This window comes from Podarcis tiliguerta (genome assembly GCF_965153285.1).
Source record: "Podarcis tiliguerta genome assembly, chromosome: W".
Lineage (NCBI taxonomy): Eukaryota > Metazoa > Chordata > Lepidosauria > Squamata > Lacertidae > Podarcis > Podarcis tiliguerta.
In genome coordinates, this window is record NC_139552.1 from 10591677 (window position 1) to 10619116 (window position 27440).

The following is a 27440-nucleotide window of genomic DNA, read 5'->3' on the forward strand; positions in this document are numbered from 1 at the left end:
CTTGACCTGGCATGTGTAACCTGACTTGGTTGGATGAAGCAGATGGGCCTGTCCTTGCCGCTGCTTGTCCACCAGGTTTCTCTTACCCACAGCAACCCAGGTCATATGGGTGGGGAGGGGGGGTTGCAGTGATTTTTAGGAAGTCATTAGCGTACACCGGGCGTCCTATTGGGAAGACCCAGTTTACTGAGTGCATGTTCTGGAAGTTGGGCAATAGGGGCAGTACAGGATTTCTTTTGGTGTACTGACTTCCCCGCTGCACCAAGGATTCCCTGCCCAAGCTGCTTTAAGTCGTAGCAGATGTTCTCCTGGAGACACCTAGTTTGGTTATCCTAGGGCAGGCATGGCTATCTTCAAGTAGGCTGTGATCTACAATCCAATATAAAAAACTGGCAGTAATCTACCACCCTGGGATGGGTTCAGGGTGGGCGGGCAGGCGCTGGCTGCTTCCCCCAAAGGCGCAGGGCAAACTTTGATACCATCAACCAAGACATCCTTCTGGGCCGTCTAGAGGGGCTGGGAGCTGGGGGCACTGTTATACAGTGGTTCTGCTCCTTCCTCCTGGCCCGTGTCCAGAAAGTGGTGTTGGGGGATGAGTGTTCAGAAACCTGGGCTCTCACTTGTGGGGTGCCTCAGGGCTCTGTCCTCTCCCCCATGTTTTTTAACATCTATATGACACCTCTGGGAGAGATCATCAGGGGGTTTGGGCTATGTATTCATCAGTATGCAAATGTTACCTAGCTCTACCTCTCTCAAATCAGAACCAGTGAAGGTCCTGTGTGAGTGTCTGGAGGCGGTTGCAGGATGGGTGGCGGCTAACAGATTGAGGTTGAATCCTGACAAGACAGAAATACTGTTTTGTGGGGACAGGGGGTGGGTGGGCGTGGAGGACTCCCTGGTCCTGAATGCGGCAACTGTGCCCCTGCAGGACCAGGGGCATAGCCTGGGAGTCATTTTGGACTCACAGCTGTCCATGGAGGCGCAGGTCATTTCTGTGTCCAGGGCAGCTGCCTACCAGCTCCATCTGGTAGGTAGGCTGAGACCCTACCTGCCCGTGGACTGTCTTGCAAGAGTGATGCATGCTCTAGTTATCTCCTGCTTGGACTACTGCAATATGCTCTATGTGGCAGCAGCTAGACTGGTAACTGGGAGTGGCCGCCGAGACCAAATAACACTGGTCCTGAAAGACCTACATTGGCTCACAGAATGTTCCCGAGCACAATTCGAAGAGTTGTTGCTGACCTTTAAAGCCCTAAACGGCCTTGGTCCAGTATACCTGAAGGAGCGTCTCCACCCCCATCTTTCAGGTCCAGCTCCGAGGGCCTTCTGGCGGTTCCCTCCTTGCGAGAAGTGAGGCTACAGGGAACCAGGCAGAGGGCCTTCTCAGTGGTGGTGCCCACCCTGTGGAATGCACTCCCATCAAATGTCAAGGAAATAAACAACTATCTGACTTTTAGAAGACATCTGAAGGCACCCCTGTTTAGGGAAGTTTTTAGTGTTTGATGTTTTATCGTGTTTTCAATATGCTGTTGGGACCCGTCCCGAGTGGCTGCGGAAACCCAGCCAGGTGGGCGGGGTATTAATAATAATAATAATAATAATAATAATAATAATAATAATAATAATAATAATAAATTGTTGTTGTTATTATAACCTCTTCTCAGAGTGTCCAGCCAGATGCCCCAGTGGGAAACCCACAAGCAGGACCCAAGCACAAGAGCATCCACGTTCCTGTGGTTTCCAGCAACTGGCAATCAGAAGCATTATTGCTTTCGACTATGAAGGCACACATGTTGAAAACCTCTGATTTAGGGGACTAGCCTAGTCCCCCATGTCCATTGACCACATGCCACTGTGTGGGAGCAAGTTCCATAGTTTAACTGTGCACTGTGTCAAGGAGGATCTATTTCATCTGTCATCTGTTTAGGACAGCTTAATCCTACGTAGCAAAACTGAAAAGGAAGAAAAGAATAACCGGAAAAAGGAAATTAAAGCAGCTCACCACTTCATTAGGATGTACCATGAGCAGATAGATCCCAGGGTGTTTCCCAGCCACCTGGTAGGAACAGTTGATTTCCTCCATTTTACAAAGAGCCTCCACACACAGCTCACCTAACAATTTAAAAAAGAGAACGCCAAATGTTAGGGCTGTTGGAACCACCATAATATGAAGGCAAATGATCCCTGCATAAGATGAAAGTCATCCTCAAAGAATCATAGAACAGTCACAGTCACTAGGCAGATGGTTTTATCCTATAAAGCGTCTTAAGGGAGATACCTGACTCGCCTTCTCATGAAGTTCAGAAAGCAGTGTGTTTAGCTTAGCTTTGTTTTGTTTGCAAAATGAATCACATGGTCAGGCATTTGGGGAAGGGGGCTTTCTTTGTTTTGATCCACTACCTTTTTATTATTAGTGTTTTGTCCCAAAAACAGCAGCTCTGGTCTGTGTGAATACAAGTGATCACTGATGTCTTCTGTTAATCCTGGTGTCCTCTATTAATCCTGCCAATTAATTGTTTTTGAAAGATGCTTCCCCCCGCCCTTCTCACACACAGAACTAAATGCGTATTTTATGATGGCACATGTCGCCTACAATTGTTAGAACTGGTTGTGGGGTTTTTAAAAAGTCATCATTTTTTTCAACACTTCTTATACCCCTGTATTGCAGACTAACCTTGCTACCCCTTAGATTACAAATGGAGGAAGAGGAAGCAGAGACTTTCCTCTAGACAAATGGTGAAACTCCAAATGGTGACCTGCTTAGGGAAGCTATTCCTGTCTGCTTAAATAGGCAGGACTTGGTTTGCCCAATACAGTGGTACCTCGGGTTACAGAAGCTTCAGGTTACAGACGCTTCAGGTTACAGACTCCGCTAACCCAGAAATAGTACCCAGCTCTACTGATACCGAGCTCTACCTCTCTTTTAAATCAGAACCAGTGAAGGCGGTGAAGGTCCTGTGTGAGTGCCTGGAGGCGGTTGGAGGATGGATGGCGGCTAACAGATTGAGGTTGAATCCTGACAAGACAAAAGTACTGTTTGGGGGGGTGTGGGGGACTCCCTGGTCCTGAATGGGGTAACTGTGCCCCTGAAGGACCAGGGGCGCAGCCTGGGAGTCATTTTGGACTCACAGCTGTCCATGGAGGCGCAGGTCAATTCTGTGTCCAGGGCGGCTGTCTACCAGCTCCACCTGGTACGCAGGCTGAGACCCTACCTGCCCGCTGTCTGTCTCGCCAGAGTGGTGCATGCTCTAGTTATCTCCCGCTTGGACTACTGCAATGCGGGGCTACGTGGGGCTACCTTTGAAGGTGACCCGGAAACTGCAATTAATCCAGAATGCGGCAGCTAGACTGGTGACTGGGAGTGGCCGCCGGGACCACATAACACCGGTCCTGAGAGATCTGCATTGGCTCCCAGTACGTTTCCGAGCACAATTCAAAGAGTTGTTGCTGACCTTTAAAGCCCTAAACGGCCTTGGTCCAGTATACCTGAAGGAGCGTCTCCACCCCCATCATTCAGCCCGGACACTGAGATCCAGCGCTGAGGGCCTTCTGGCGGTTCCCTCATTGCGAGAAGTGAGGTTACAGGGAACCAAATAGAGGGCCTTTTCAGTATTGGCGCCCGCCCTGTGGAACGCCCTCCCTTCAGATGTGAAGGAAATAAGCAGCTATCTTCTCTTTAAAAGACATCTGAAGGCAGCCCTGTTTAGGGAAGTTTTTAATATTTAATGCTGTATTGTTTTTAACACTTGATTGGAAGCCGCCCAGAGTGGCTGGGGAAACTCATCCAGATGGGCGGGGTATAAATAATAAGTTATTATTATTATATTATTAGTACCTTGGGTTAAGAACTTTACTTCAGGATAAGAACAGAAATCTCATGCCGGCGGCGCAGCGGCAGTAAAGTAGCTAAAGTAGTGCTTCATGTTAAGAACAGTTTCAGGTTAAGAACAGACCTCCGGAACGAATTAAGTTCTTAACCCGAGGTACCACTGTACATTTTGCTAGCTGAGGAAGAACAGTGGTATAGCACTAAATGACGCTCAGTGTCCCTTCCAACTCTACATTTCCATGATTCTATGAATGCCTATAGATAATACATGAAAGCTTTTTAACAAATATGTGACAAGAAAAAATGTAACCCTAGTGGTTGGATGAACTTGTCTGACTATGAGGCATGTGTGTGTGTGTGTGTGTGTGTGTGCGTGTGTGTGTGTGACTGAATTGGCATTAGCAGCTATATAGAAAGGGACGTTGGAGGCAAAGCTCTGTTAGGAAGAGAAACTGAATTTGTTGCTCTCTTTCTTTCTTTGGCTGGGGTTCTACATTTACCATTCATTTGACAGGCAGAAATTCAGCATGTGTGGAGGATATGAGTCATTGAAATTAATGTGCATTGCTAACTTAGATCTATAAATTTCATTGGGTCTTCCCTATGAGTATTTCCAGCATTGGAAATATACGTAGCTAGATTTTATGCAATAGCCATAAGTCAAAGAAAGCAAAAGATTACACAGCTGCATAAAATGTTATAAACCGCTACAGTTCTCAGTTAAAACAGTTTAAAATTCTTTTAAACTTTTATGGTATTTTATTCCTCTAAACACACATTTTAAGTACATTCAATTAGTATATTGATTGTTAAACCCCATATTTATCATTTTTATTGCTTATGTAGAGAATTATGCAGAAATTCTGGTTTAGTATGCTGGCTGTTTGCCGTAATAACATTGATTGATTGCTTCGAAGTCATTTCATTCTGCATCAGGTAAAGTAATTTTAGCCCCCCCCCCCCCCAGTCCCAACCAAAGGTGACAACCCTAGATGAGCAGCAGAATAAAGGTAAAGGTAAAGGTACCCCTGCCCATACGGGCCAGTCTTGCCAGACTCTAGGGTTGTGCGCCCATCTCACTCAAGAGGCCGGGGGCCAGCGCTGTCCGCAGACACTTCCGGGTCACGTGGCCAGCGTGACATCGCTCCTCTGGCGAGCCAGAGCCGCACACGGAAACGCCGTTTACCTTCCCGCTAGTAAGCGGTCCCTATTTATCTACTTGCACCCGGGAGTGCTTTCGAACTGCTAGGTTGGCAGGCGCTGGGACCGAACAACGGGAGCGCACCCCGCCGCGGGGATTCGAACCGCCGACCTTTCAATCGGCAAGCCCTAGGCGCTGAGGCCTTTACCCACAGCGCCACCCGCGTCCCTTATAAAGGTAAAGGTACCCCTGCCCATACGGGCCAGTCTTGACAGACTCTAGGGTTGTGCGACCATCTCACTCAAGAGGCCGGGGGCCAGCGCTGTCCGCAGACATTTCATTTCATTCTGCATCAGGTAAAGTAATTTTAGCCCCCGCCCAGTCCCAACCAAAGGTGACAACCCTAGATGAGCAGCAGAATATATATTCTATAAATAAAAATAATACTCCTTTTGTAATAGGTTTTTTTTTTGGGGGGGGGGATAGTAAAACAAAAAAACAAATCCCAGTCAACATATCACCTCCAGCTGTATTCTGAGAAGACTTTCCATAGCTGCTTTTATTGAAGTACTAATGCAGGGGGAGAACTGGATCATGTTCAGGTGCCACCAGATACTCACTGAGACGTTCATGAAGAAACAGGTAGGGGTACTTCAGCATTTCCAACAATGGCACTCTGAGGTTCTCCTCAAAGTTGGAATCCGTATAATGGCACAGTTGCGTTTCCCCATCTTTGTCTACAATGAAGAGGTCACTGTCATCTTCCTCCTGCATTGATTTCTCAAAGTGGGTAATAAGGCGAGTGATTTCAAGCTTGCACAGGATCTGCAATTGGGGGGGGAAACCCTATAAAATTCTAGAACAGAGAGAGCAACTGACTCTGCTGTCCTAAGAAGACACCAGCTGAAAACAACAGAATCTGTAGATTATTATTTATTAAATTTATATCCCCCTCTTCCTCCCAAAAGGAACACAGGGCACCAAACACACAAGTGATAAAATAATTAAAAGATCTAAAAGCTATTCCAATAGAGATGCAGACTGAGGAAGATCTCTGTTTAAAAGCCTTAAATGGTCAAGTGGCAACAACCGGAGAGAACACGTCAGTTTTAAGAAGGAATAAATCAGAATCATTTATTTTATATATATATAAAAAGACACCACAACAGATAAAAAATGACTGCATTCAAGCTTCTTGGCTATAGAAGTATAACTCACAAGGAATTATATAGGATAAAAGAAAGCAAAAGTACATTATGTATAATTACCGTATTTTTCGCCCTATAGGACGCACTTTTTCCCCTCCAAAAATGAAGGGGAAATGTGTGTGCGTCCTATGGGGCGAATGCAGGCTTTCGCGGAAGCCTGGAGAGTGAGAGGCGTCGGTGCGCACCGACACCTCTTGCTCTCCAGGCTCCAGGAAGCTATCCGCAATCCTTGCGCACCTGGGGGGGAGTTCCCCTGGGCGCGCAAGGCTTGCTGGCGGCAGCCTGCAGCGCGGAACACGGGGCGCGCTTCGGAGGACGCCCCGTGCTTCACGCAAGTGTCGGCAAGCCTCGCGCACCGGGGGAGAACTCCCCCTCCGGCGCGCAAGGCTTGCGGCGGCAGCCTGCAGCGCGGAACACGGGGCGCCCTTCGGAGGACGCCCCGTGCTTCGCGCAAGTGTCAGCAAGCCTCGCGCACCGGGGGAGAACTCCCCCCCTGGCGCGCAAGGCTTGCGGGCAGCAGCCTGCAGCGCGGAACACGGGGCACCCTTCGGAGGACTCCCCGTGCTTCGCGCAAGTGTCGGCAAGCCTCGCGCACCGGGGGAGAACTCCCCCCCGGCGCGCAAGGCTTGCGGGCGGCAGCCTGCAGCGCGGAACACGGGGCGCCCTTCGGAGGACGCCCTGTGCTTCGCGCAAGTGCCAGCAAGCCTCGCGCACCGGGGGAGAACTCCCCCCCCGGCGCGCAAGGCTTGCGGGCGGCAGCCTGCAGCGCGGAACACGGGGCGCCCTTCGGAGGACTCCCCGTGCTTCGCGCAAGTGCCAGCAAGCCTCGCGCACCGGGGGAGAACTCCCCCCCCGGCGCGCAAGGCTTGCGGGCGGCAGCCTGCAGCGCGGAACACGGGGCGCCCTTCGGAGGACGCCCTGTGCTTCGCGCAAGTGCCAGCAAGCCTCGCGCACCGGGGGAGAACTCCCCCCCGGCGCGCAAGGCTTGCGGGCGGCAGCCTGCAGCGCGGAACACGGGGCACCCTTCGGAGGACGCCCCGTGCTTCGCGCAAGTGTCCGCAAGCCTTCCGCACCGGGGGAGAACTCCCCCCCGGCGCGCAAGGCTTGCGGACGGCAGCCTGCAGCGCGGAACACGGGGCGCCCTTCGGAGGACGCCCCGTGCTTCGCGCAAGTGCCAGCAAGCCTCGCGCACCGGGGGAGAACTCCCCCCCCGGCGCGCAAGGCTTGCGGGCGGCAGCCTGCAGCGCGGAACACGGGGCGCCCTTCGGAGGACTCCCCGTGCTTCGCGCAAGTGCCAGCAAGCCTCGCGCACCGGGGAGAACTCCCCCGCGGCACGCAAGGCTTGCGGGCGGCAGCCTGCAGCGCGGAACACGGGGCGCCCTTCGGAGGACGCCCCGTGCTTCGCGCAAGTGCCAGCAAGCCTCGCGCACCGGGGGAGAACTCCCCCCCGGCGCGCAAGGCTTGCGGGCGGCAGCCTGCAGCGCGGAACACGGGGCACCCTTCGGAGGACGCCCCGTGCTTCGCGCAAGTGTCCGCAAGCCTTCCGCACCGGGGAGAACTCCCCCGCGGCACGCAAGGCTTGCGGGCGGCAGCCTGCAGCGCGGAACACGGGGCGCCCTTCGGAGGACGCCCCGTGCTTCGCGCAAGTGCCAGCAAGCCTCGCGCACCGGGGGAGAATTCCCCCCGGCGCGCAAGGCTTGCGGGCGGCAGCCTGCCGCCCGGCGCATGGGGCGCCCTGCAGCAGAGCGCCCTGGCGCCAGGCAGACATCGGCCAGCCCCACAAGGTCGGGGGACAGCGGGGAGGCGCAGCGCCGCCATCCCACTGTTCCCCGACCTGGTTTTGGGGGGGAAATAAAGGGAAAATTTTTTTTCCTTTATTTCCCCCCCCCAAAAAGTAGGTGCGTCCTATGGGACGGAGCGTCCTATGGGACGAAAAATACGGTAGGTTGTATCCAGGCGTCTTTTAATTTCGTGGCTGCTGTCACCATCTGCAGTGATCATGGAGCCCAAGAAAGTAAAATCTCTCACTGCCTCCATTTCTTCCCCTTCTATTTGCCAGGAGGTGATGGGACCAGTGGCCATGATCTTCGTTTTTTTGATGTTCCATTTCAGACCATATTTTGCGCTCTCCTCTTTTACCCTCAATAAAAGGTTCTTTAATTCCTCCTCACTTTCTGCTATCAAGGTTGTGTCATCTGCATATCTGAGGTTGTTGATATTTCTTCCGGCAATCTTAATTCCGGCTTGGGATTCATCCAGCCCAGCCTTTCGCATGATGAATTCTGCATGTAAGTTAAATAAGCAGGGAGACAAAATACAGCCTTGTCGTACTCCTTTCCCAATTTTGTACCAGTCAGTTGTTCCATATCCAGTTCTAACTGTAGCTTCTTGTCCCACATAGAGATTTCTCAGCAGACAGATGAGGTGATCAGGCACTCCCATTTCTTTAAGAACTTGCCATGGTTTGCTGTGGTCGACACAGTCAAAGGCTTTTGCATAGTCAATGAAGCAGAAGTAGATGTCTTTCTGGAACTCTCTAGCTTTCTCCATAATCCAGCACATGTTTGCAATTTGGTCTCTGGTTCCTCTGCCCCTTCTAAATCCAGCTTGCACTCCTGGGAGTTCTCGGTCCACATACTGCTTGAGCCTTCCTTGTAGAATTTTAAGCATAACCTTGCTAGCATGTGAAATGAGTGCAATTGTGCGGTAGGTGGAGCATTCTTTGGCACTGCCCTTCTTTGGGATTCGGATGTAGACTGATCTTCTCCAATCCTCTGGTCACTGATGAGTTTTCCAAACTTGCTGGCATATTGAGTGTAGCACCTTAACAGCATCATCATTTAAAATTTTAAATAGTTCAGCTGGAATACCATCACTTCCACTGGCCTTGTTATTTGTAATGCTTTCTAAGGCCCACATGACTTCACTCTACTCAGAGTAGACACATTTAAATTAATGTACACCAGTCATGTTCATAAAGTTCAATGGGTTTACTCTGAGTGGGACTAACATTGGCTACAGCCCAATGAAATTTAGGGGTAAGAAAAATTAAGGAACAGCATCGTCACAGAAAAGAAGAGTACAATAATTAGCCTGTGAATTAAATGTGAAATAAAACTGTATTAAAGAATATGGTGACATGCATTGATTAGAGCAGGCAAAATTAGTTATTGCTGAGACAATTCTGCTCCTGGCCTTCCTCCTCCACCACCCCCCTAAAAGTATATTAGGTTTCCAAAGGGAGAAAAAGAAAAACAGCTAACTATTCAAAGCAGAAGTTTAAATCAATCCAGCAAAGGAAGCCCAGGGAAAATTAATCCAGTTAATACATTAGAGTAAAAAATAGCTTTAAAAGTGAAAATAGTTTTGTCTGAGCATCACCAGAGAACAAAGGAAACAAAATGAAATCAAAAAACAAAATTAACCTGACTTCTGTAATGAGAAAAGAGAGACTGAAAAAAAATGAAATACAACTGTTCCTAAGCCAATCCCCAACACAGGGTGGCAGCTCAAAAGTTAGACCGAGCAACAAAATAATGAAGGGATGGGTGTTTGAAACCATTAAATTCTATCTTCTCTCAAAGAGAAGGCAAAAGCTGGGACTAGAAAGAGGAAATAATGCAGCAGTATACCAGAAAAACTAGAACTAAATACTGGGGCAAAAGTTAAATCAAGTAACAATGCAGAAGTGCAGCAACCAAAAACCTTTTCCTACTCTAACCTCAAATCCCTGACTGTCTAAAGACTGTCTCTCTGTTTGGGTATTTTGAGGAGGAGACTGGCGATGCTTATCAGGAACACTCTGGGCCCGTGAAGCTGTTGGGAGAAAGGAAGCATCTCAGCCTTGTACACTGGTACCTCGGGTTAAGTACTTAATTCGTTCCAGAGGTCCGTTCTTAACCTGAAACTGGTCTTAACCTGAAGCACCACTTTAGCTAATGGGGCCTCCTGCTGCCGCCACACCGCCAGAGCACGACTTCTGTTCTCATCCTGAAGCAAAGTTCTTAACCTGAAGCACTATTTCTGGGTTAGCGGAGTCAGTAACCTGAAGCGTATGTAACCTGATATCTGAGGTTGTTGATATTTCTTCCGGCAATCTCATCCAGCCCAGCCTTTCGCATGATGACTTCTGCATATAAGTTAAAGCAGGGAGACAATATACAGCCTTGTCGTACTCCTTTCCCAATTTTGAACCAATCAGTTGTTCCATATTCAGTTCTAACTGTAGCTTCTTGTCCCACGTAGAGATTTCTCAGGAGACAGATGAGGCACTCCCAGTTCTTTAAGAACTTGCCATAGGCTGTCTGGCTCAAGGTCAGCAACCACACTACCTGGGGTGTACAAGACATCCATATCTTTCTGGTATAATTCCTCTGTGTATTCTTGCCACCTCTTCTTGATGTCTTCTGCTTCTGTTAGGTCCTTTCCACTTTTGTCTTTTATTATGCTAATCTTTGTACGAAATGTTCCTTTCATATCTCCAATTTTCTTGAACAGATCTCTGGTTCTTCCCATTCTGTCGTTTTCCTCTATTTCTTTGCATTGCTCGTTTAAGAAGGCGTTCTTGTCTCTCCTTGCTATTTTTTGGAAATCTGCATTCAGTTTCCTGTATCTTTCACTATCTCCCTCGCACCTTCCGACCTGAGGGGCTCATCTTCCAGCGTCATAACTTATATGTGCCTCTTGTCTTTGTCCATGAAGTTTTCTTGGCAGGGATACTGGAGTGGCTTGCCGGTTTCTGCTCCAGGTGGATCACATTTGGTCAAACCTCTCCACTATGACCTGTCCATCTTGGGTGGCCTTGCACGGCATAGCTCATAGCTTCTCTGAGTCATTCAAGCCCCTTCGCCACGGCAAGGCAGTGATCCATGAAGAGGATCCTACCTGCCTGCAACTGATTGCTTCTGGAAGTCTGCATATGCTCTGCTATATTCAACTGGGTCTGGCTAAGATCCTGCAACAGGTTAAAGTTGCCAGACATCAATAGTATCTGGAAAGCCTACAAGCTGTATGTATATAGCACTGTCCAGAACTGTAATATCATCTGCATCAGTAAACTTTTTGGACCTTCAGCTGCCTCTGTGTGGTGGTGACTGGAACTGGGGGCAACTATGGGCTATGTGGGTCTCTCACCTCAGATTCCCAGCAGGGGCTGTAAGGGGAAGGGCTGCAGCTCAGAGCACCTGATTTGCATGCACAAGGTCCCAGGTTCAATCCCAGGCATCTCCAGGCAGGGCTGGGAGAGACTCTCAATACTGAGCTATATTGACCAGTGGTCTAATTATCTACAAGACAGCTTCCTTTGTAACAATTTCAAAGGCAGAGAAGACATTTTTAAATAAGAAATGAAATTTAAAAGCTGTGCCAACACAAAAATGCTGCAAATGGAAGGGTCAAGACAGAATGGAGCTCAGCACTGGCAAATGGTGCTGTGTACTCTACTTACATGGAGTCTATTCAGCAGCCACACAAACATATCCCTGGCCATCTTGTAATTCAATCACAGTCTTCAAACACACGTTTGGACTCTCAATAACTGTGCAAGGTTTTAGAAAAGATATATAGCCAAGATCCTGGAAGATCCAGGCAAGGAAGAGCAAACTGTTTTATGAGTCAGGCTAACTGGCCAGACAAAATACTGAAAAGACGCTTAAGCATTAAACCAAACAGGAAAGGAAGCAATACAACAGAAAGGCAAAGAGGTGGCAGACAAAAGGAAAACAGAAAACTGCAGTAACCCAGAAAGCCCAGTGGCACCTAAAGACCAAGAAATTAGTTGCTTAGGCTGCAGCAGAGTAACATGGCTACCTCTTTGAAAATTGTTAAAATAACGAGGGCATAGTGTTAGTCCATTAAGAGAGAAAAAATTCCAAGCACACCAATACAAATCTATTGGAGCAACCACATTCCGAATACAGTGGTACCCTGGTTTACGAACTTAATCCGTTCCGGAAGTCCGTTCTTAAACCAAGGCGTGCTTTCCCATAGCAGCAGGGGACTCAATTTACACTCAACAGGAAGCGGAACATGTTCTGCTTCCAAAGCAAAGTTCACAAACCAAAACACCTACTTCTGGGTTTGAAGCGTTCTTAATCAAGCTGTTCATAAATTAAGCTGTTCTTAAACCAAGGTACCGCTGTACTGTGCAGAGCTCTGGTTGCTTCACCTCAAAAAGGATATTGTAAAGTTTGGAAACCTTCAGAAAAGGGCCACCAAAATGATGAAAAGAATAGAGTGACTCCCCTATGAAGAAAGGTTGCAATGTTTGGGACTTCTTGGTTTAAAGAAAAGGCGAGTAAGGGGTGACATGGTAGGAGTTTATAAATGTTTGCATGACGTGGAAAAAAGTTTTCCTACCTCTCTGATAACACTAGAATTCATGGACTTCCAATGAAGCTGAATGCTTGAAGATTTAGGACAAGTAAAATAAAGGTCTTCTTCATGCAGCACATAGTTAAACTATTGAACTTGCTCTCACAGGAGGCAGTGGTTGCCACCAACCTGGATGACTTTAAAAGAAGGATTAGATAAATTCATGGAGAAGGCTATCAATGGCTCCTAGCCATGATGACTATGATCTGTCTCCACAGTTGGGAGGAAGTAATGCTTCTGAATACCAGTTGCTGGAAACTACAGGAGGGTAGGGGGCACTGGTGGAGGAAGAGCGGGGGGGGGGAGCGCACTGCCCCCGGCAGCGCGATCCCGGCAGGGTGCCATCGCACCTGCCCCCCCGCCTGCACTGGGCGTACCACACCGCTGCGGGTGGCGCATGCCAGCCCCACCCCCGCCTGCTCTCCGCTCCGCCACTGGTAGGGGGCTCTTGTGCTCGGGCCCTGCTGATGGGTTTCACACAACTAACTGTGAGAACAGGATGTTGGACTAGGTGGGCCACCTTTGGCTTGATTCATCAGGCTCTTCTTATATTCATTACAACTTTAATTAGTTTTTTTCTTGTTGTTAAAAGAAGCTGAAATGTCAGAATGTAGTCAGCAAGTCTTGGCACTCCCCGGAACTCTTTTTCAGGGTTAGATAAGTATTAAAATGTGTATGCCAGAAGAATGAGACAGAGGAGAGGAAAAGCTGGGCATGGTGAAAAAGCTCCTCCAAAGTTTGCAGCTGGTAATAGCTTTTTGTATAGTACACTTAAGCAGACTTAATTAGTTAGATCATGCTTCGTGCAATTCAGATTTTGAGTTACACCAAGGGTGACTGGGACAAAACAAAACTAAGCAGCTGCTCCCACTTGAAAGTCTAAACAGCAACAGTTAATTTGAGCTCTGTTTTCAAAGCAAAGAGGAACTCAGGCGTTTCTTTTTAAGGAGAGGGAGAGAGGAAGAGAGAGACAGACAAACAGACAGACAGAGACAGAGAAACATTAGGGTTGCAAGGGGAAGAAAAGGACTTGCAGGCAATTTTATTTTTCACACAAGGAAAGACTTATTTACAAAGTGAGTTAAATGCAGAAAATTTACTTTCATAATTGCTGCAACCGGCTTATGAGTGCAACTTTTAAAAAATGCAGTTGATTGTATCTAGCGTTCTCTGAAGTGAAGTCCGAGTTAGATTAATGGGCATGACTAATTTAGGCAGATATATTTTTCAATGGGTCTACCTGGAAAACATTGTTGGCTAGAACCCAGCAAGCTATATAGCTAATGTGCTTATGACACACAACTGAAACAATATTAAATGTATGCTATGTTATGTATTAACATTAACAGATTTCTGTCCACTCACAGATCCCTGCCCTCCTTTCACATTGCTGTTCCCTGGTCCAAATCCCTGTGTTTTCCCCTCCATTAAGTTTAAGTGAGCATGTCAGGGAACTGCAGGCAGCGAGGGAGGAAAGAATTAGGGGATACAGGGAGCGGTCTCCACTGATCAGTACTGAGTCCTCCTCAGAAGACCGAGAAGAGAGTAGTGAGTCTGGGGAGGAAGGGGTGCTTCAGAGAGAGGGGGATCCACGTCACAGGGAAAGACGGAAGGGGCTGAGCCGTTGGCTCTGTTGGTCTCGAGGGAGAGGGAAAAGAGAAAGTAGTTAGAGCAACGCGTCATGAGAGACGGGTCGCTTTGTTTATTCTGCATGTAATCTTGTCAGAAAGCAATAAAGAAAGGAATTTATGGCGGTCGGCCGGGAGTGTTTCTCTGCTAAGTGCAGCAACGTGCGGAGCTGGCTAATGAGCACTCAAGAGGAGTGTATCGGCAAGGAGAAAGGCAGGATGGAAGCTCGCCTTGCACTGCTGGAAAAAGAGAGGAATGATTTATTGGCTACATCACAGGAAGTAAGAATTCGTTTGGAAGAAGCCAGGGCCAGATCAGAAGGAGCTTCTTGAGGTGGCTCACTGAACCGGTCTTTGATGCTGGTAAGCAAATTCAATGGGGACCCCAGATTATACACTGGCTTCAAGCTTGACATGCAGTATGCCCTGGAGCTACAAGGAGCTGCTTTTGCTGGGGATGCTGACAAGGTGGGGTACCTTATAGGCCATTTGACGGGGGCAGCGCGAGATTGGGTACGCCCACTGCTTGCTAGCCACAATGCTGAGCTCAGCGATCTCAAACAATTCTGGGAAGCCATGGACATTATGTTTTCATCTGGATCTGAGGAGGATGTGACTCAGCAGCAGCTAATGGATCTCCGGCAGGGGAACTCAACTGTGAGGGAGTACTGGTCCCAATTTGCAATGCTGGTCCACAAGCTTGATTGGAGCTTAGACTCTAAACCTGTGCAAGCTCTGTTTAAGGCCGGACTGAGTTCTCAGGTGAAAGATGAGCTTGCCAGGGGCCCCCGACACCAGGACTTGAATTCCCTCGTTAAGGCGGCTCTGGCGGTGGGCAGCAGGCAGGAGCTGAGGCAGCTAGAGAAGGCTGAAAGCAAAAGCCGGCGTTCCCATGGTGATCGCATTCCTGGCATACCAAGTGAGGGAGAGAAAGGTCACTCTCGCTCGGAGCCGATGGAAATTGACTCTGCCCGTGCGCGGGAAGATTTAAAGGCTCAACAGCCAACTCGCAAGGCGGCAGAAAACGGGCAGGCTGCCAAGAAATGCTTTATCTGCCAGAAACCAGGGCACTTTGCCAGAGTGTGTCCTGAACGTCGCAACTGGCAGGGAATGGTGGGGGCTTCCTCCCAGATGGAAGAGGGGGGTGTCCAAAAGCAGGGAAACGCCAGTGCCTGGCTGGGAATGGGGCGGAACCGCAGCCAGGCAGGAAAGGAACTGAACCAGAGCCCCGACCAGGACGTCCCCAACCAGACATAATTGTGAGGGTGTTGCTGGATCTCCCCAATGGACAGGCTATGGAGGTCCATGCCCTGTTGGACTCAGGAGCGAGTGCCAATTTCTTCAGCAGGGAGTTCGCTGCGCAGCACCAATTGCATTTACTACCTTTGGATTTTCCACTACAAGTGACCACCATTGATGGAAGGGAACTTTTGGGAGGGGAAGTGACCCATCAGACACACCCCCCCCCCATGAGAATGAGGATTTCGACGCATTCCGAAACGATTGCTTTCCATGTGGCCACGCTGGCAGGCCCACCCATCATTTGGGGCATGAGTTGGTTGGCCATGCATGATCCGGTGGTCTCCTGGCATCAGCGTAACCTGATGTTTGGATCGGCGCATTGCTTGGAGAACTGTTTGGGGGTAAAGGAGCCGTGAGTTGGTAGTGCCAGAGTGGCGGCTACGGGTGCAGGAGAGAAAGGCGGCATTCCTCCAGAATATATGGACTTGGCAGAGGTTTTCAGCGAAAGAGAGGCAGACACGCTGCCGCCGCACAGGCCTTACGATTGTCAGATCAACTTGGTCCCGGGGGCCAAGTTACCGGCAGGAAAACTGTACTCTATGTCCGATCAGGAGATGGAGGACTTAAGAGCCTTTATAGACAAGAACTTAAGGAGAGGTTTCATTAGGGAGTCTAGGGCAGTAGGCGGAAGCCCCGTGTTCTTTGTGGACAAAAAGGGGACGCGAGACAAATGCCTCGTCGTAGACTTCAGGCGAATCAACGCCCAGACGCTCCCCATGGCCTTCCCAATGCCAAAAATTGATGACGTATTAGCGAGGGTGCGAAAGGGGAAAATTTTCACCAAACAGGATTTGAGAGGAGCCTACAATCTCATCAGGGTGCGAGAGGGGGACGAGTGGAAGACAACCATATTCACACCACTAGGGGCATTTGAATATCTTGTTATGCCCTTCGGTTTACAGTGTGGTAGTCCGTGCTTCCAAGCCTTCATGCACCACGTGTTGGGACCTTTGCTCTACAAAAACTGCGCTGCATTTTTGGATGACATACTGATTTACTCTCCAGATGAAGAACAGCAAGTTAAGGATGTGCGGGAAGTTCTAGCTAGGCTCAAGGAGCATTGCCTATGGGTGAAACTGGAGAAGTGTCAGTTTCACACGAGAGAGGTCGAGTTCCTGGGCTATAGGCTGTCGGACAGGGGACTGGCAATGGACCCGGAGAAGGTCAAAGCGGTGCTGGAGTGGAAAAGCCCCAAAACGAGGAAGGATGTTCAGCGGTTCCTGGGCTTCAGTAACTTCTACCGGAAGTTCATCAAGGACTTCGCACGGCTGGCGACCCCCATAACGGATTACCTCAGTGGCAAGAAGAAGTTTGAATGGACGGATGGGGCGCAGAGGGCCTTTGAGAGTCTAAAGAGAGTCTTCGCCTCCGAGGAACAACTGCTGCATGTCAACCCTGAACTACCACTGCGGGTGGACAGATGCGTCTGATCGAGCGATTGGAGCGGTTCTCATGCAGCAAGATGGGGAGGGGGAGTGGCGTCCGTGTGCCTTTTTTTACCGGAAGCTCAATAAATTGGAAGTGAACTATAGTATCTATGATAAGGAATTGCTTGCTATTGTGTCTGCGTTCAAGCAATGGCGACATTTTTTTATTGGAGCGAAGCATCAGATACAGGTGTGCAAGGATCACAAGAATTTGGAGTACTGGCGGACGGCGAGAGTGATGTGCCAGAGGCAAATACGCTGGGCACAGTTCTTTGCCAACTTCAACTTCAAGATTCAGTACGTACCAGGTGAGCAGAACATGAGGGTGGACGCTTTATCCCGTAAACCCGAGTATCTGGCAGAGGGAGGACCGCCGACGGCCCGGTTCATGTTCCCCGAGCAGAGGTGGGCTTGCAGGGCAACATTGGTGAAGGACGACGAACTGCTACGCTTGATGCGGGACAATGCTTTTGCCAGAGGAAAGTTGGATGAACTTGGGCAAGGGAGAGGGGCTGAGGGAGGTTTCGAGGAAAAAGGGGGGCTACTGTTTTATCGAGGGGCTTTGTATGTACCAGGGAAAGCTCTCCGGGCCAGAATCCTCCGACAACTGCATGACAGCTCGACGGCAGGACACTTTGGGCAACATAAGACCATGTTGTTGGTCACCAGGGAATTTTGGTGGCCTAAGGTGCGGGAAGATGTGAAGGAATATGTGCGAGGGTGTGAGACCTGTCAGAGAGCCAAAGGGGAGAGGGCAGCTCCGGCAGGGTTATTAGAGCCTCTGCCAACACCAGGGAGGCCAGGGGAGGTGGTATCAGTAGACTTCATCACTGACCTGCCCCGGTCCAGGGGGAAAACAGCGGTGTTGGTGGTGGTGGATCTACTCACCAAAATGTGCCATTTTGTGGCGTGTTCTCATGTGGTAACTGCGGAAGAGACAGCCAAATTGTTTGTGGAGCACGTGTTTAAGTTGCATGGGGTCCCTTCAAGGGTCATTTCAGATAGGGGGACACAATTTACCTCCAGGTTCTGGCGCAAACTCATGGGTTTGTTGCAAGTTGAGGTAAGTTTCACCACCGCCAGACATCCCGAAAGCAATGGGCAGGCGGAGAGGGTCAATGCAGTATTACAGCAGTACCTGCGTTGTTATGTGGGGGAGAGGCAGAACGATTGGGTGGACAAATTAGCGCTGGCGGAGTTTGCATACAACAACTCAGAGAATGTGTCCACAGGGATGACTCCGTTTTTTGCAAATCACGGGTGCCACCCTAGGGCTTTCCCGGGGAGGGGGGAGGAATTGTGGAGTGTGCCAGCTGCTGAACAGTTTGCGGAGGAAATGGAAGCAATTCAACAGCAACTGAAGTTGAACTTGGAAAGGACCAAGGAGGTATACAAGAAGCAAGCAGACAAGCATCGGAGGGAAGGGGAGACCCTCCGGGTGGGGGATAAGGTGTGGTTATCCACGCAAGGCTTGCCTTGGAAAGGGGGTTGTAAGAAACTCAAACCCAGGAGGGTGGGTCCCTTTGAAATCATACAGCAAGTCAACCCAGTGGCCTTTAAGTTGAGGCTGCCCGAGAGCATGAAAATTCATCCCGTGTTCCACCAGTCGCTATTGTTGGCTTACCGGCCGGGCAGAAGGGAAGGGGAGGTGCCACCGCCAGAAGTCGAGGAAAGGGAGCAGGGACACCAGATTGAGGAAATATCGGACTCGCGTTGGAAGGGTAATCAGCTGGAGTATCTTGTAGCTTGGGAGGGGGCTCCCAGTTCAGATAACACATGGGTGCCGTCAGATTGGGTCACGGAGGAGGGTTTAGTGGAGGACTTCCACGAGCTATTTCCACAACCCGCAGGGAGGTTCGCTGAGAGGGCGTTTGGGCGGACGGACGATGAAGAGGATTTTGAAGGGTTCTCAGCCTCGGACTGAAGAGGAAACACAGGGGGGAGGAGGAGTGAGTGAAGAGCGTCCGGGTCCCTCAGGTGTTAGAGGCTGGGGTAACGTATTTGATGATACCGAAGAGGAGGAGGAGGAGATTTTCCTAGGATTTACCCGAGAAGCATGAGGAGAATGCATCGGGGGAGGCTTCTTCTCAGGAAAGGGAGGAGAGGGGGGCCCTTGAGGAGGGGATGGATGTCAGGGAACTGCAGGCAGCGAGGGAGGAAAGAATTAGGGGATACAGGGAGCGGTCTCCACTGATCAGTACTGAGTCCTCCTCAGAAGACCGAGAAGAGAGTAGTGAGTCTGGGGAGGAAGGGGTGCTTCAGAGAGAGGGGGATCCACGTCACAGGGAAAGACGGAAGGGGCTGAGCCGTTGGCTCTGTTGGTCTCGAGGGAGAGGGAAAAGAGAAAGTAGTTAGAGCAACGCGTCATGAGAGACGGGTCGCTTTGTTTATTCTGCATGTAATCTTGCCAGAAAGCAATAAAGAAAGGAATTTATGGCGGTCTGCCGGGAGTGTTTCTCTGCTAAGTGCAGCAATGCGTGGAGCTGGCTAGCTGACAGAGCAAGTGCATCACCCCCAGAAAAAGCTACACCACACTTTTATTCTGTGCCAATGGTCAGATCACTTCCTGGTGCAACTGGACTTCTCCGCGACCCTTCCCCTCTGTAGGGAGGTGGGACCAATTTGGATGGTCCGCCCCCACCACTTAATGGATCCAAATGGCTTCCAGTGAGTGGTAGGGGATGTTTTATCCCATGTTGATGGCCTTTCAGCTGATTCCCTGGTGACCCGTTGGAATGCGGAGTTAACCAGGGCTATTGACTGCCTGGCTCCAAAGCGCCCTCTCCGATTGCATGGAGCCCAGACAGCCCTGTGGTTTTCCCCGGATCTGAGGGCAGTGAAACAATCGTTGAGATGGCTAGAGCGCCGGTGGCGGAAAAATCATTCTGAATCGGATCGGACACAGGTTAGAGCTCAACGTCAAGCCTACCAAGTGGCGATGGCGAAGAGGACCTTCTTCACCAGCTCTACTGCATCTGCAGAAAACAGCAGCAGGAGACTCTTTCAGGTGGTTGGCAATCTATTGAAACCACCTTCGTCACTGGGGCCTGGTAGGGACCCCAAGGTCTCCTGCAATGCTTTTGCTAAGTTTTTTGCAGATGAAGTCGCTCAGATTCGGAAGGAGGTAGACTCCACCGTGGGAGCAGGGCCAGGGCGGGAGAGTGCTGGAGTCCTGTCTAGTCATGTTATATGGGATCAATTCCAATCTGTTACCTCCGAGAATGTGGACAGGCTGCTTGGACGAGTGAAACCAACCACCTGACTCCTTTATCCTTGCCCATCCTGGCTAATAAAAGCGAGCCGGGAAGGTCTGGGTGATGGGCTCTGCGGGGTGGTGAATGCTTCTCTCTGTGAGGGAGCCTTCCCAGACCCACTGAAAGAGGCGGTCATTAAACTGCTTCTTAAAAAAACATCTTTAGGCCCAGTCAATATGGCCAACTATCGCCCAGTCTCAAATCTTCCATTCTTGGGCAAGGTGATTGAGCGAGTGGTTGCTGAACAACTCCAGGCACGCCTGGAGGATGCGAACCATTTGGATCCCTTCCAATCGTGATTCTGGCCTCATCATGGGACTGAAACTGCCTTGATCGCGCTGGTTGATGATCTCCGGCGGGCTAGGGACAAAGGTGAGAGCTGTTTCCTAGTTCTGCTGGATCTCTCAGTGGCTTTTGACACCATCAACCATAACATCCTTCTGGACCGTCTAGAGGGGCTGGGAGCTGGGGGCACTGTCATACAGTGGTTCTGCTCCTTTCTCCTGGGCTGTGTCCAGAAAGTGCTGATGAACATGAATGTTCAGACCCTTGGGCTCTCACTTGTGGGGTGCCTCAGGGTTCCGTCCTCTCCCCCATGCTTTTTTATATCTATATGAAGCCGCTGGGAGATCATCAGGGGGTTTGGGCTGGGCGTATGCAGTATGCAGAGGATACCCAGCTCTACCTCTCTCTTAAATCAGAACCAGTGAAGGCGGTGAAGGTCCTGTGAGAGTGCCTGGAGGCGGTTGGAGGATGGATGGCGTCTAACAGATTAAGGTTGAATCCTGACAAGACAGAAGTACTGTTTGGGGGGGCGGGCGGGTGTGGGGGACTCCCTGGTCCTGAATGGGTTAACTGTGCCCCTGAAGGACCAGGTGTGCAGCCTGCGAGTCATTTTGGACTCACAGCTGTCCATGGAGGCGCAGGTCCATTCTGTGTCCAGGAGGAGCGACTCCAACCCCATCGTTCAGCCCGGACACTGAGATCCAACGCCAAGGGCCTTCTGGCGGTTCCCTCACTGCAAGAAGTGAGGTTACAGGGAACCAGGCAGAGGGCCTTCTCAGTAGAGGTGCCTGCCCTGTGGAACACCCTCCCATCAGAGGTCAAGGAAAAGACATCTGAAGGCAGCCCTGTTTAGGGAAGTTTTTAATGTTTAATGCTGTATTGTGTTTTTAATATCCGATTGGGAGCTGCCCCGAGTGGCTGGGGAAACCCAGCCAGATGGGTGGGGTATAAATAATAAATTATTATTATTATTCTAAGTAAGCTGGAACTGCACAGTGCTTACATTCCTAAGGGCACCTTTACACATCCTATTTCTTACATATAAACCAGCTTTGTATCACTGGCCCATTTATCCAAGTATTGCCTGCTCTGCTTGACCATCAGCTCTCCAGAGGGCAGTCATGTGGGCTGTCTTTTTTTAATTGGAGATCTTATTTTAAGCCAGTTCTTAGGCTCATACACCAGGGTGGCTACCACCCACTTTACAGCCCAAAGCAGATTTCAGCAGGCGGGAGGAAGGTAAGGAAGAGATTTGTTTGGCACCCCCAATATTTTGTTGTTGTTGCGGCTTCAAAGTGCTGCACATCACATAGGGGAGGGGGGAATGAGTCACCTGATGACATCACTGCGACTTCAGGTGAGCAACCCCACCAACCTCTACCACCAGCTGAATCAAGCTACCCACCCCTGAAGCTATCAAATAACTACTGGCCTTCTGCCTGCCTAAATCTGCTATGACTGTCTCTGTCATCAGCCAGCCCCAACACAGCCAGGATATAGTGGGCTATCAATCAAAGCAAATTACCTCATGGAAGGATGGCAACTCATCCTTTGCTTTATGGTACTCATCCACACACTCTATGCAGTAACAGAGGTCATTATTGGCTGAAGCAAATTCATTTGCAGGCAATGTAGAGGAAGCATAACTTTTTAGCAGGTTGACGACTGAATCATCAGAGGTGCACCAACGACATGCAACCATTCTGCAGATAAACACAAAAATAAAAAAAGAGAAAGAGAAATAATTATTTGTAATTATTTGAAAACACGAACACAGAAATGTTCTGAGTAAAGTTCAACAACATAGAAAGCTGCTTTATATCGAGCCACACAAAAGAACACAGATGAGCCTGACATCCTGTTCTCAGTTGCCAACCAGATGCCTGTGGGAGACTGGCAAGCAACGCCCAAGCACAACTGCACTCTCCCCTCCTGCTGTTTCCAGAAACTGGCATTCAGAAGTATTATTGCCTCCAACCATGGAGGCAGAGCATAGCTGTCATGGCTAGTAGTCATTGACGGCATTATGCTCCTTGAATTTGCCCAAACCTCTTTTAAAGCCATCTGATTTGGTGGCCATCATTGCCTCCTGTTGGATCGTTGTGTTCCATCTAACACAATATTGTCTGCACTGACTGGCACCAGCTCTCCAGGGTTTCCTACAGAGGACAACACCCAGCCCTACCTGGAGATACTGAGAACTGACTCTGGGACTGTTTAAATTCAAAGCAGATGGTCCACCAGTGAGCTACAGCCCTTCCCAAGTTATCTCAGGGAGAAGCTCCCATACACAAACCCATACTTGTACATACAAGAACTACCAATACAGTGGTACCTTGGTTTACAACCATAATCCGTTCTGGAGATCTGGTTGTAAACCAAAACAGGTTCCGGGTTTGACGTGGTTGTAATCCAAAATGGCTGCAATCCAAAGTGGTTGTAATAATAATAATAATAATAATAATAATAATAATAATAATAATTTATTATTTATACCCCGCCCATCTGGCTGGGTTCCCCCAGCCACTCTGGGCGGCTTCCAACAAAGTATTAAAATACAGTGGTCTGTTAAACATCAAAAGCTTCCCTAAAGAGGGCTGCCTTCAGATGTCTTCTAAAAGTCTGGTAGTTGTTTTTTTCGTTGACATCTTGTGGGAGGGCATTCCACAGGGCGGGTACCACTACCGAGAAAATGAACAAGGAATCTGCCAATGCTTGAAGATAATATATGCACAACCCTCCTATGTTCCCAGGGGAAATTGGGCAGTCTCATACTATAGTTGCACCCAGGAAGATTGTTAACACTTTTTATTATTATTTCTCAAGGCCTTTGGAATGCAGTTTAGGAAGTTTTAGAGTGAATGCATTAACAGCTATAGCTTCCTGTGGTTCAGTTGATGTCTTCCAGGTTTTTACATGTAGCAGTTTGATGGTTGTTAGCTCCCCAGTTTCCTTTTGGAGAGGAGAAGCAGTTTAGAAATTTGAAGTGATAAATAAATTCCACAAGAACACAAGAAATGGGATGCGCAAACTTCAGCTTTAGCTATGGATCCTTAATACGCAAACTGTTCTCCGCTTCTTGGATAGGCTTGTTTTAAGACAATTCAAAATTTCTCTCTAATAAAATATAAATATTTACCTCAAATACACATTAAAGCAGATAAAGGCTAGCGAAATTTTCACTTTCACTTTTCCCATGTTTGCATTTACTCTTGGCTTAATCACAGAAACTTTCTAGTAACGCCACCCTGTGTCACTTACTTCCTGTTCTTTGTAACCAAATAATAGTAATCATAATTTTATTATTTGTACTCTGCCCATCTGACTCGGTTTTCCCAGCCACTCTAGGCAGCTTCCTGCAGATAAAGAACACAATAAAACATCAAACATTCCCAATAACCCCCACTACTTTCTTCATATTTATTTTACAGGCAAATATACTGCACAAATCAACTAGGTGGTGGACACATTTGTAAAGCAGCATAAAAGTACTTAGCACCTGGACAGAGATATGCAATAGTAGGGCTGGGCGATATCTGGGTTTCAATCAGAGGACTCCTCTGCTGAGTGCCTGAGGGCCCCATTCCTGCCTCTCTCCACCTGGCCTAGAGCGGGGCCTGACAGGCCCATGAGGACTGCTGCTCAGCAGAGAGGACCTCTTTTTTAAAAAAAAAAAACCTGTTTTTAAACTGTTCCAATAGCCTTTTAAAGTGGTTTTTTTTTCCAACAACCTCAGATATGCAGATGACACAACCTTGATGGCAGAAAGTGAGGAGGAATTAAAGAACGTTTTTATGAGGGTGAAAGAGGAGAGCACAAAATATGGTCTGAAGCTCAACATCAAAAAAACAAAGATCATGGCCACTGGGCCCATCACCTCCTGGCAAATAGAAGGGGAAGAAATGGAGGCAGTGAGAGATTTCACTTTCTTGGGCTCCATGATCACTGCAGATGGTGACAGCAGTCATGAAATTAAAACACCCCTGCTCCTTGGGAGAAAGGCGATGGCAAACCTAGACAGCATCTTAAAAAGCAGAGACATCACCTTGCCGACAAAGGTCCGTAAAGTTAAAGCCATGGTTTTCCCAGTGGTGATGTATGGAAGTGAGAGCTGGACCATAAAGAAGGCTGATCGCCGAAGAATGGATGCTTTTGAATTATGGTGCTGGAGGAGACTCTTGAGAGTCCCATGGACTGCAAGAAGATCAAACCTATTCTTCATTCTGAAGGAAATCGGCCCCGAGTGCTCACTGGAAGGACAGATCGTGAAGCTGAGACTCCCTGGAAAAGACCCTGATGTTAGGAAAGATGGAGGGCACAAGGAGAAGGGGATGACAGAGGACGAGATGGTTGGACAGTGTTCTCGAAGCTACAAACATGAGTCTGACCAAACTGTGGGAGGCAGTGGAAGACAGGAGTGCCTGGTGTGCTCTGGTCCATGGGGGTCACAAAGAGTCGGACACAACTAAACAACTAAACAACAACAACATAGAGATTCTCTATCTCCAGGCTCTCTGTCCAGTTGGGGGGGGGGGGACCTAGAGTGTTCCTGGCGTTGGGCAATCAGGACAGATTAGGGATTCTGCTAGTTTACCACCCACCTCACTGCCCAGCAGTCTCCCTGCCTGAGATGACAGAGTTGGTCTTGGAGGCAGTGTTGGGGACTCCCAGACTACTGGTTCTGGGAGACTTCAACATCCATGTTGAGACAGCTGGCTCTGGGGCGGCTCAGGACTTCATGGCTGCCAACATGTTACTGGCCCAACACACAAGGCAGGCCACACTCTGGACCTTGTTTTCTGGACTGGACAGGAAGAGGGTGATTTGAAGGTGGGAGACATTGACATCAGTCCCTTGTCGTGGTCAGATCACCTCCTGTTGAGATTTAGGATGTCAGCACCTTTCCCCCTCCACAGAGGGGGATCTATTAGGAAGGTCCGCCCTCGGAGGCTGATGGATCCAGTGGGATTCCAAACAGGTCTGGGGGATTTTTCGGCTGATATGACTGGCGCCCCTGTCAAAGCCATTGTTCAGCCCAGACACTGAGGTCCAGCCCAGAGGGCCTTCTGGTGGTTCCCTCACTGCAAGAAGCCAAGTTACAGGGAACCAGGCAGAGGGCCTTCTCGGTAGTGGTGCCCGCCCTGTGGAATGCCCTCCCATCAGATGTCAAAGAGAAAAACAACTACCAGACTTTTAGAAGACATCTGAAGGCAGCCCTGTTTAGGGAAGCTTTTAATATCTGAAAGACTATTGTATTTTAATAGTTTGCTGGTGCCGCAATCCTCCCCAAGGGCCGATCTCTCTCTTTTTTTAATTAATTTACATCCATACACGATCTTAGGTACATGTACAGCCTTAAATAGTTATACCATTAAATATTGATTTAAACTTGTATTTGTACATACTCTTTTCTTATAATTTCTAACTAAATAAAAAAGTAAAAAATCCAATAAACTAAATTATATGAAAACAGACTTCAGTTCCGGCTGCTGCAGAGGAAAATGTCGGTGTGCTGAGTGTCGTCTGTGACACGGAGCCGGCGGAGAGGCTTTGAGGGCAGCGCCAGAGCTCAGCGCACCCCCCCCAAAAAACCCCACAGGAGTGTGGGGACCCAAGGGTTCCTGCAGAGCAAGAATTCTCCCCCCCCCCGAGCACCCCCCGGCTGCTGTTTAGAACACGGGAGGAAAGGGGAAGAGGCTAGAGAACGCTCCAGGCAACAACGCAACCTCCTGCTGAAGCTACGATCCGCCACCAGAAGCAGCAGACCTTCCTAATTAGAGGTAAAAGCCAATAAAACAATTTAAAGGCGCAGTTAGACCATAAAACTGCCGGGATTCAAGCCTATATAAGTAGTAACTGGCAACTCTCCAGGCACCCGGCTTGATCTCCTGTTGACTTCCCTGTCTGCATTCCTCAGCAAGATCCAGGCAGAGGTCGCGATAGGCGATCCTTCTCAGCGTGAGAACAGCCCCCCTCTTTGTTGCCCCCCTCCCAGCAGGGGAAAGAGATAGACAGAAACGTATTTACATGCCTTTATTTCTGTCTTTGCAGCGTTACAAAAAACATGACTGCTCTCTTCAAACTCCAGCATTCGAGAGACAAACACCTCCTGTACTTCCTGTACAGCTCATATTACACTCTGAGCAAATTCCGGTGCTTCGCACTGTGAATTTGACTGTCCCTCTGTTTCCCACGGACAGTCCCAACATCATGTGATGTTTTCAAGCTAGCAGCTCGCAGCTTCATTGCTTCTATATCGTAACATACTCCCCCATATAAATCAATGTGCGCTGCGAGCAAAGCTTGATCCAGAGAAGAAAACAAACAGTTGTTGTACATATAACAATCCCCTGTTGTTTCAGTTCCACCCTTGGAACTACCCGCCACTGGTTTCCCCAGTGTACCTCTCTGGTTGTCTGACTTCCAAGGAATGAGTGCGTCTGCATTTCCTTGGCTAGGGAATGTAGTGTTACGCTTAGCAACTCCCTGTTGTGTCTTTGTCTCTGACTTAGACACACCTTTAACCTGTCTTGAGTTGTCAACAATAGTAACACATGCTACAGCTGAGTTAGCAAACTCTTCTGAATACCTCTTGGGTGGTACACCCTTTGTAACTCTCTCAGACCTGCGTATAAGGTGCTGATCCTCTCTGCTCACTGGTTCAGTCTCAGGATTCTTTGGAGAACCAGTTCCGATAGTAAACAGCGGTTCATCCTTCACCTGTGAAGGTCTAACCATTGTGTGAGATTTCCTCTCAATGACTGTGTCAACTGAGCTCTTCGAGCTATCACTGTTACTCTCAGTACCACTGTAATCAGTAAAATCATCATCATCATCTGAATTGTCCTCAGTGGGAAATGTGTGAACAATTACTCTCTCTCTCCTGTTCAGGAGAACTCTCTAGAAATTTTGTGAGAATCACCAGACCAGATTCGGACAAAATTACTCTGTAGAGACCTATTTCATAACCCACAAAAATGCCTCTAGCATTCTT

General features: G+C 49.1%; 1 protein-coding gene across 1 annotated transcript in view; it reads right to left on the minus strand.

Annotated features, from left to right (window-relative positions):
• Positions 1 to 27440, minus strand: part of LOC310668822 (putative helicase senataxin) — a 286306-nt gene that overhangs the window by 235416 nt on the left and 23450 nt on the right. Inside the window, exons 2-4 of the mRNA XM_083422138.1 lie at positions 21972 to 22149; positions 5591 to 5795; positions 2003 to 2112 (exon numbers count right to left, since the gene is read on the minus strand). Coding sequence (XP_083278264.1) covers positions 2003 to 2112; positions 5591 to 5795; positions 21972 to 22148 — 492 coding nt within the window. The 5' untranslated portion in view covers position 22149. The remainder of the gene's footprint in view (positions 1 to 2002; positions 2113 to 5590; positions 5796 to 21971; positions 22150 to 27440) is intronic.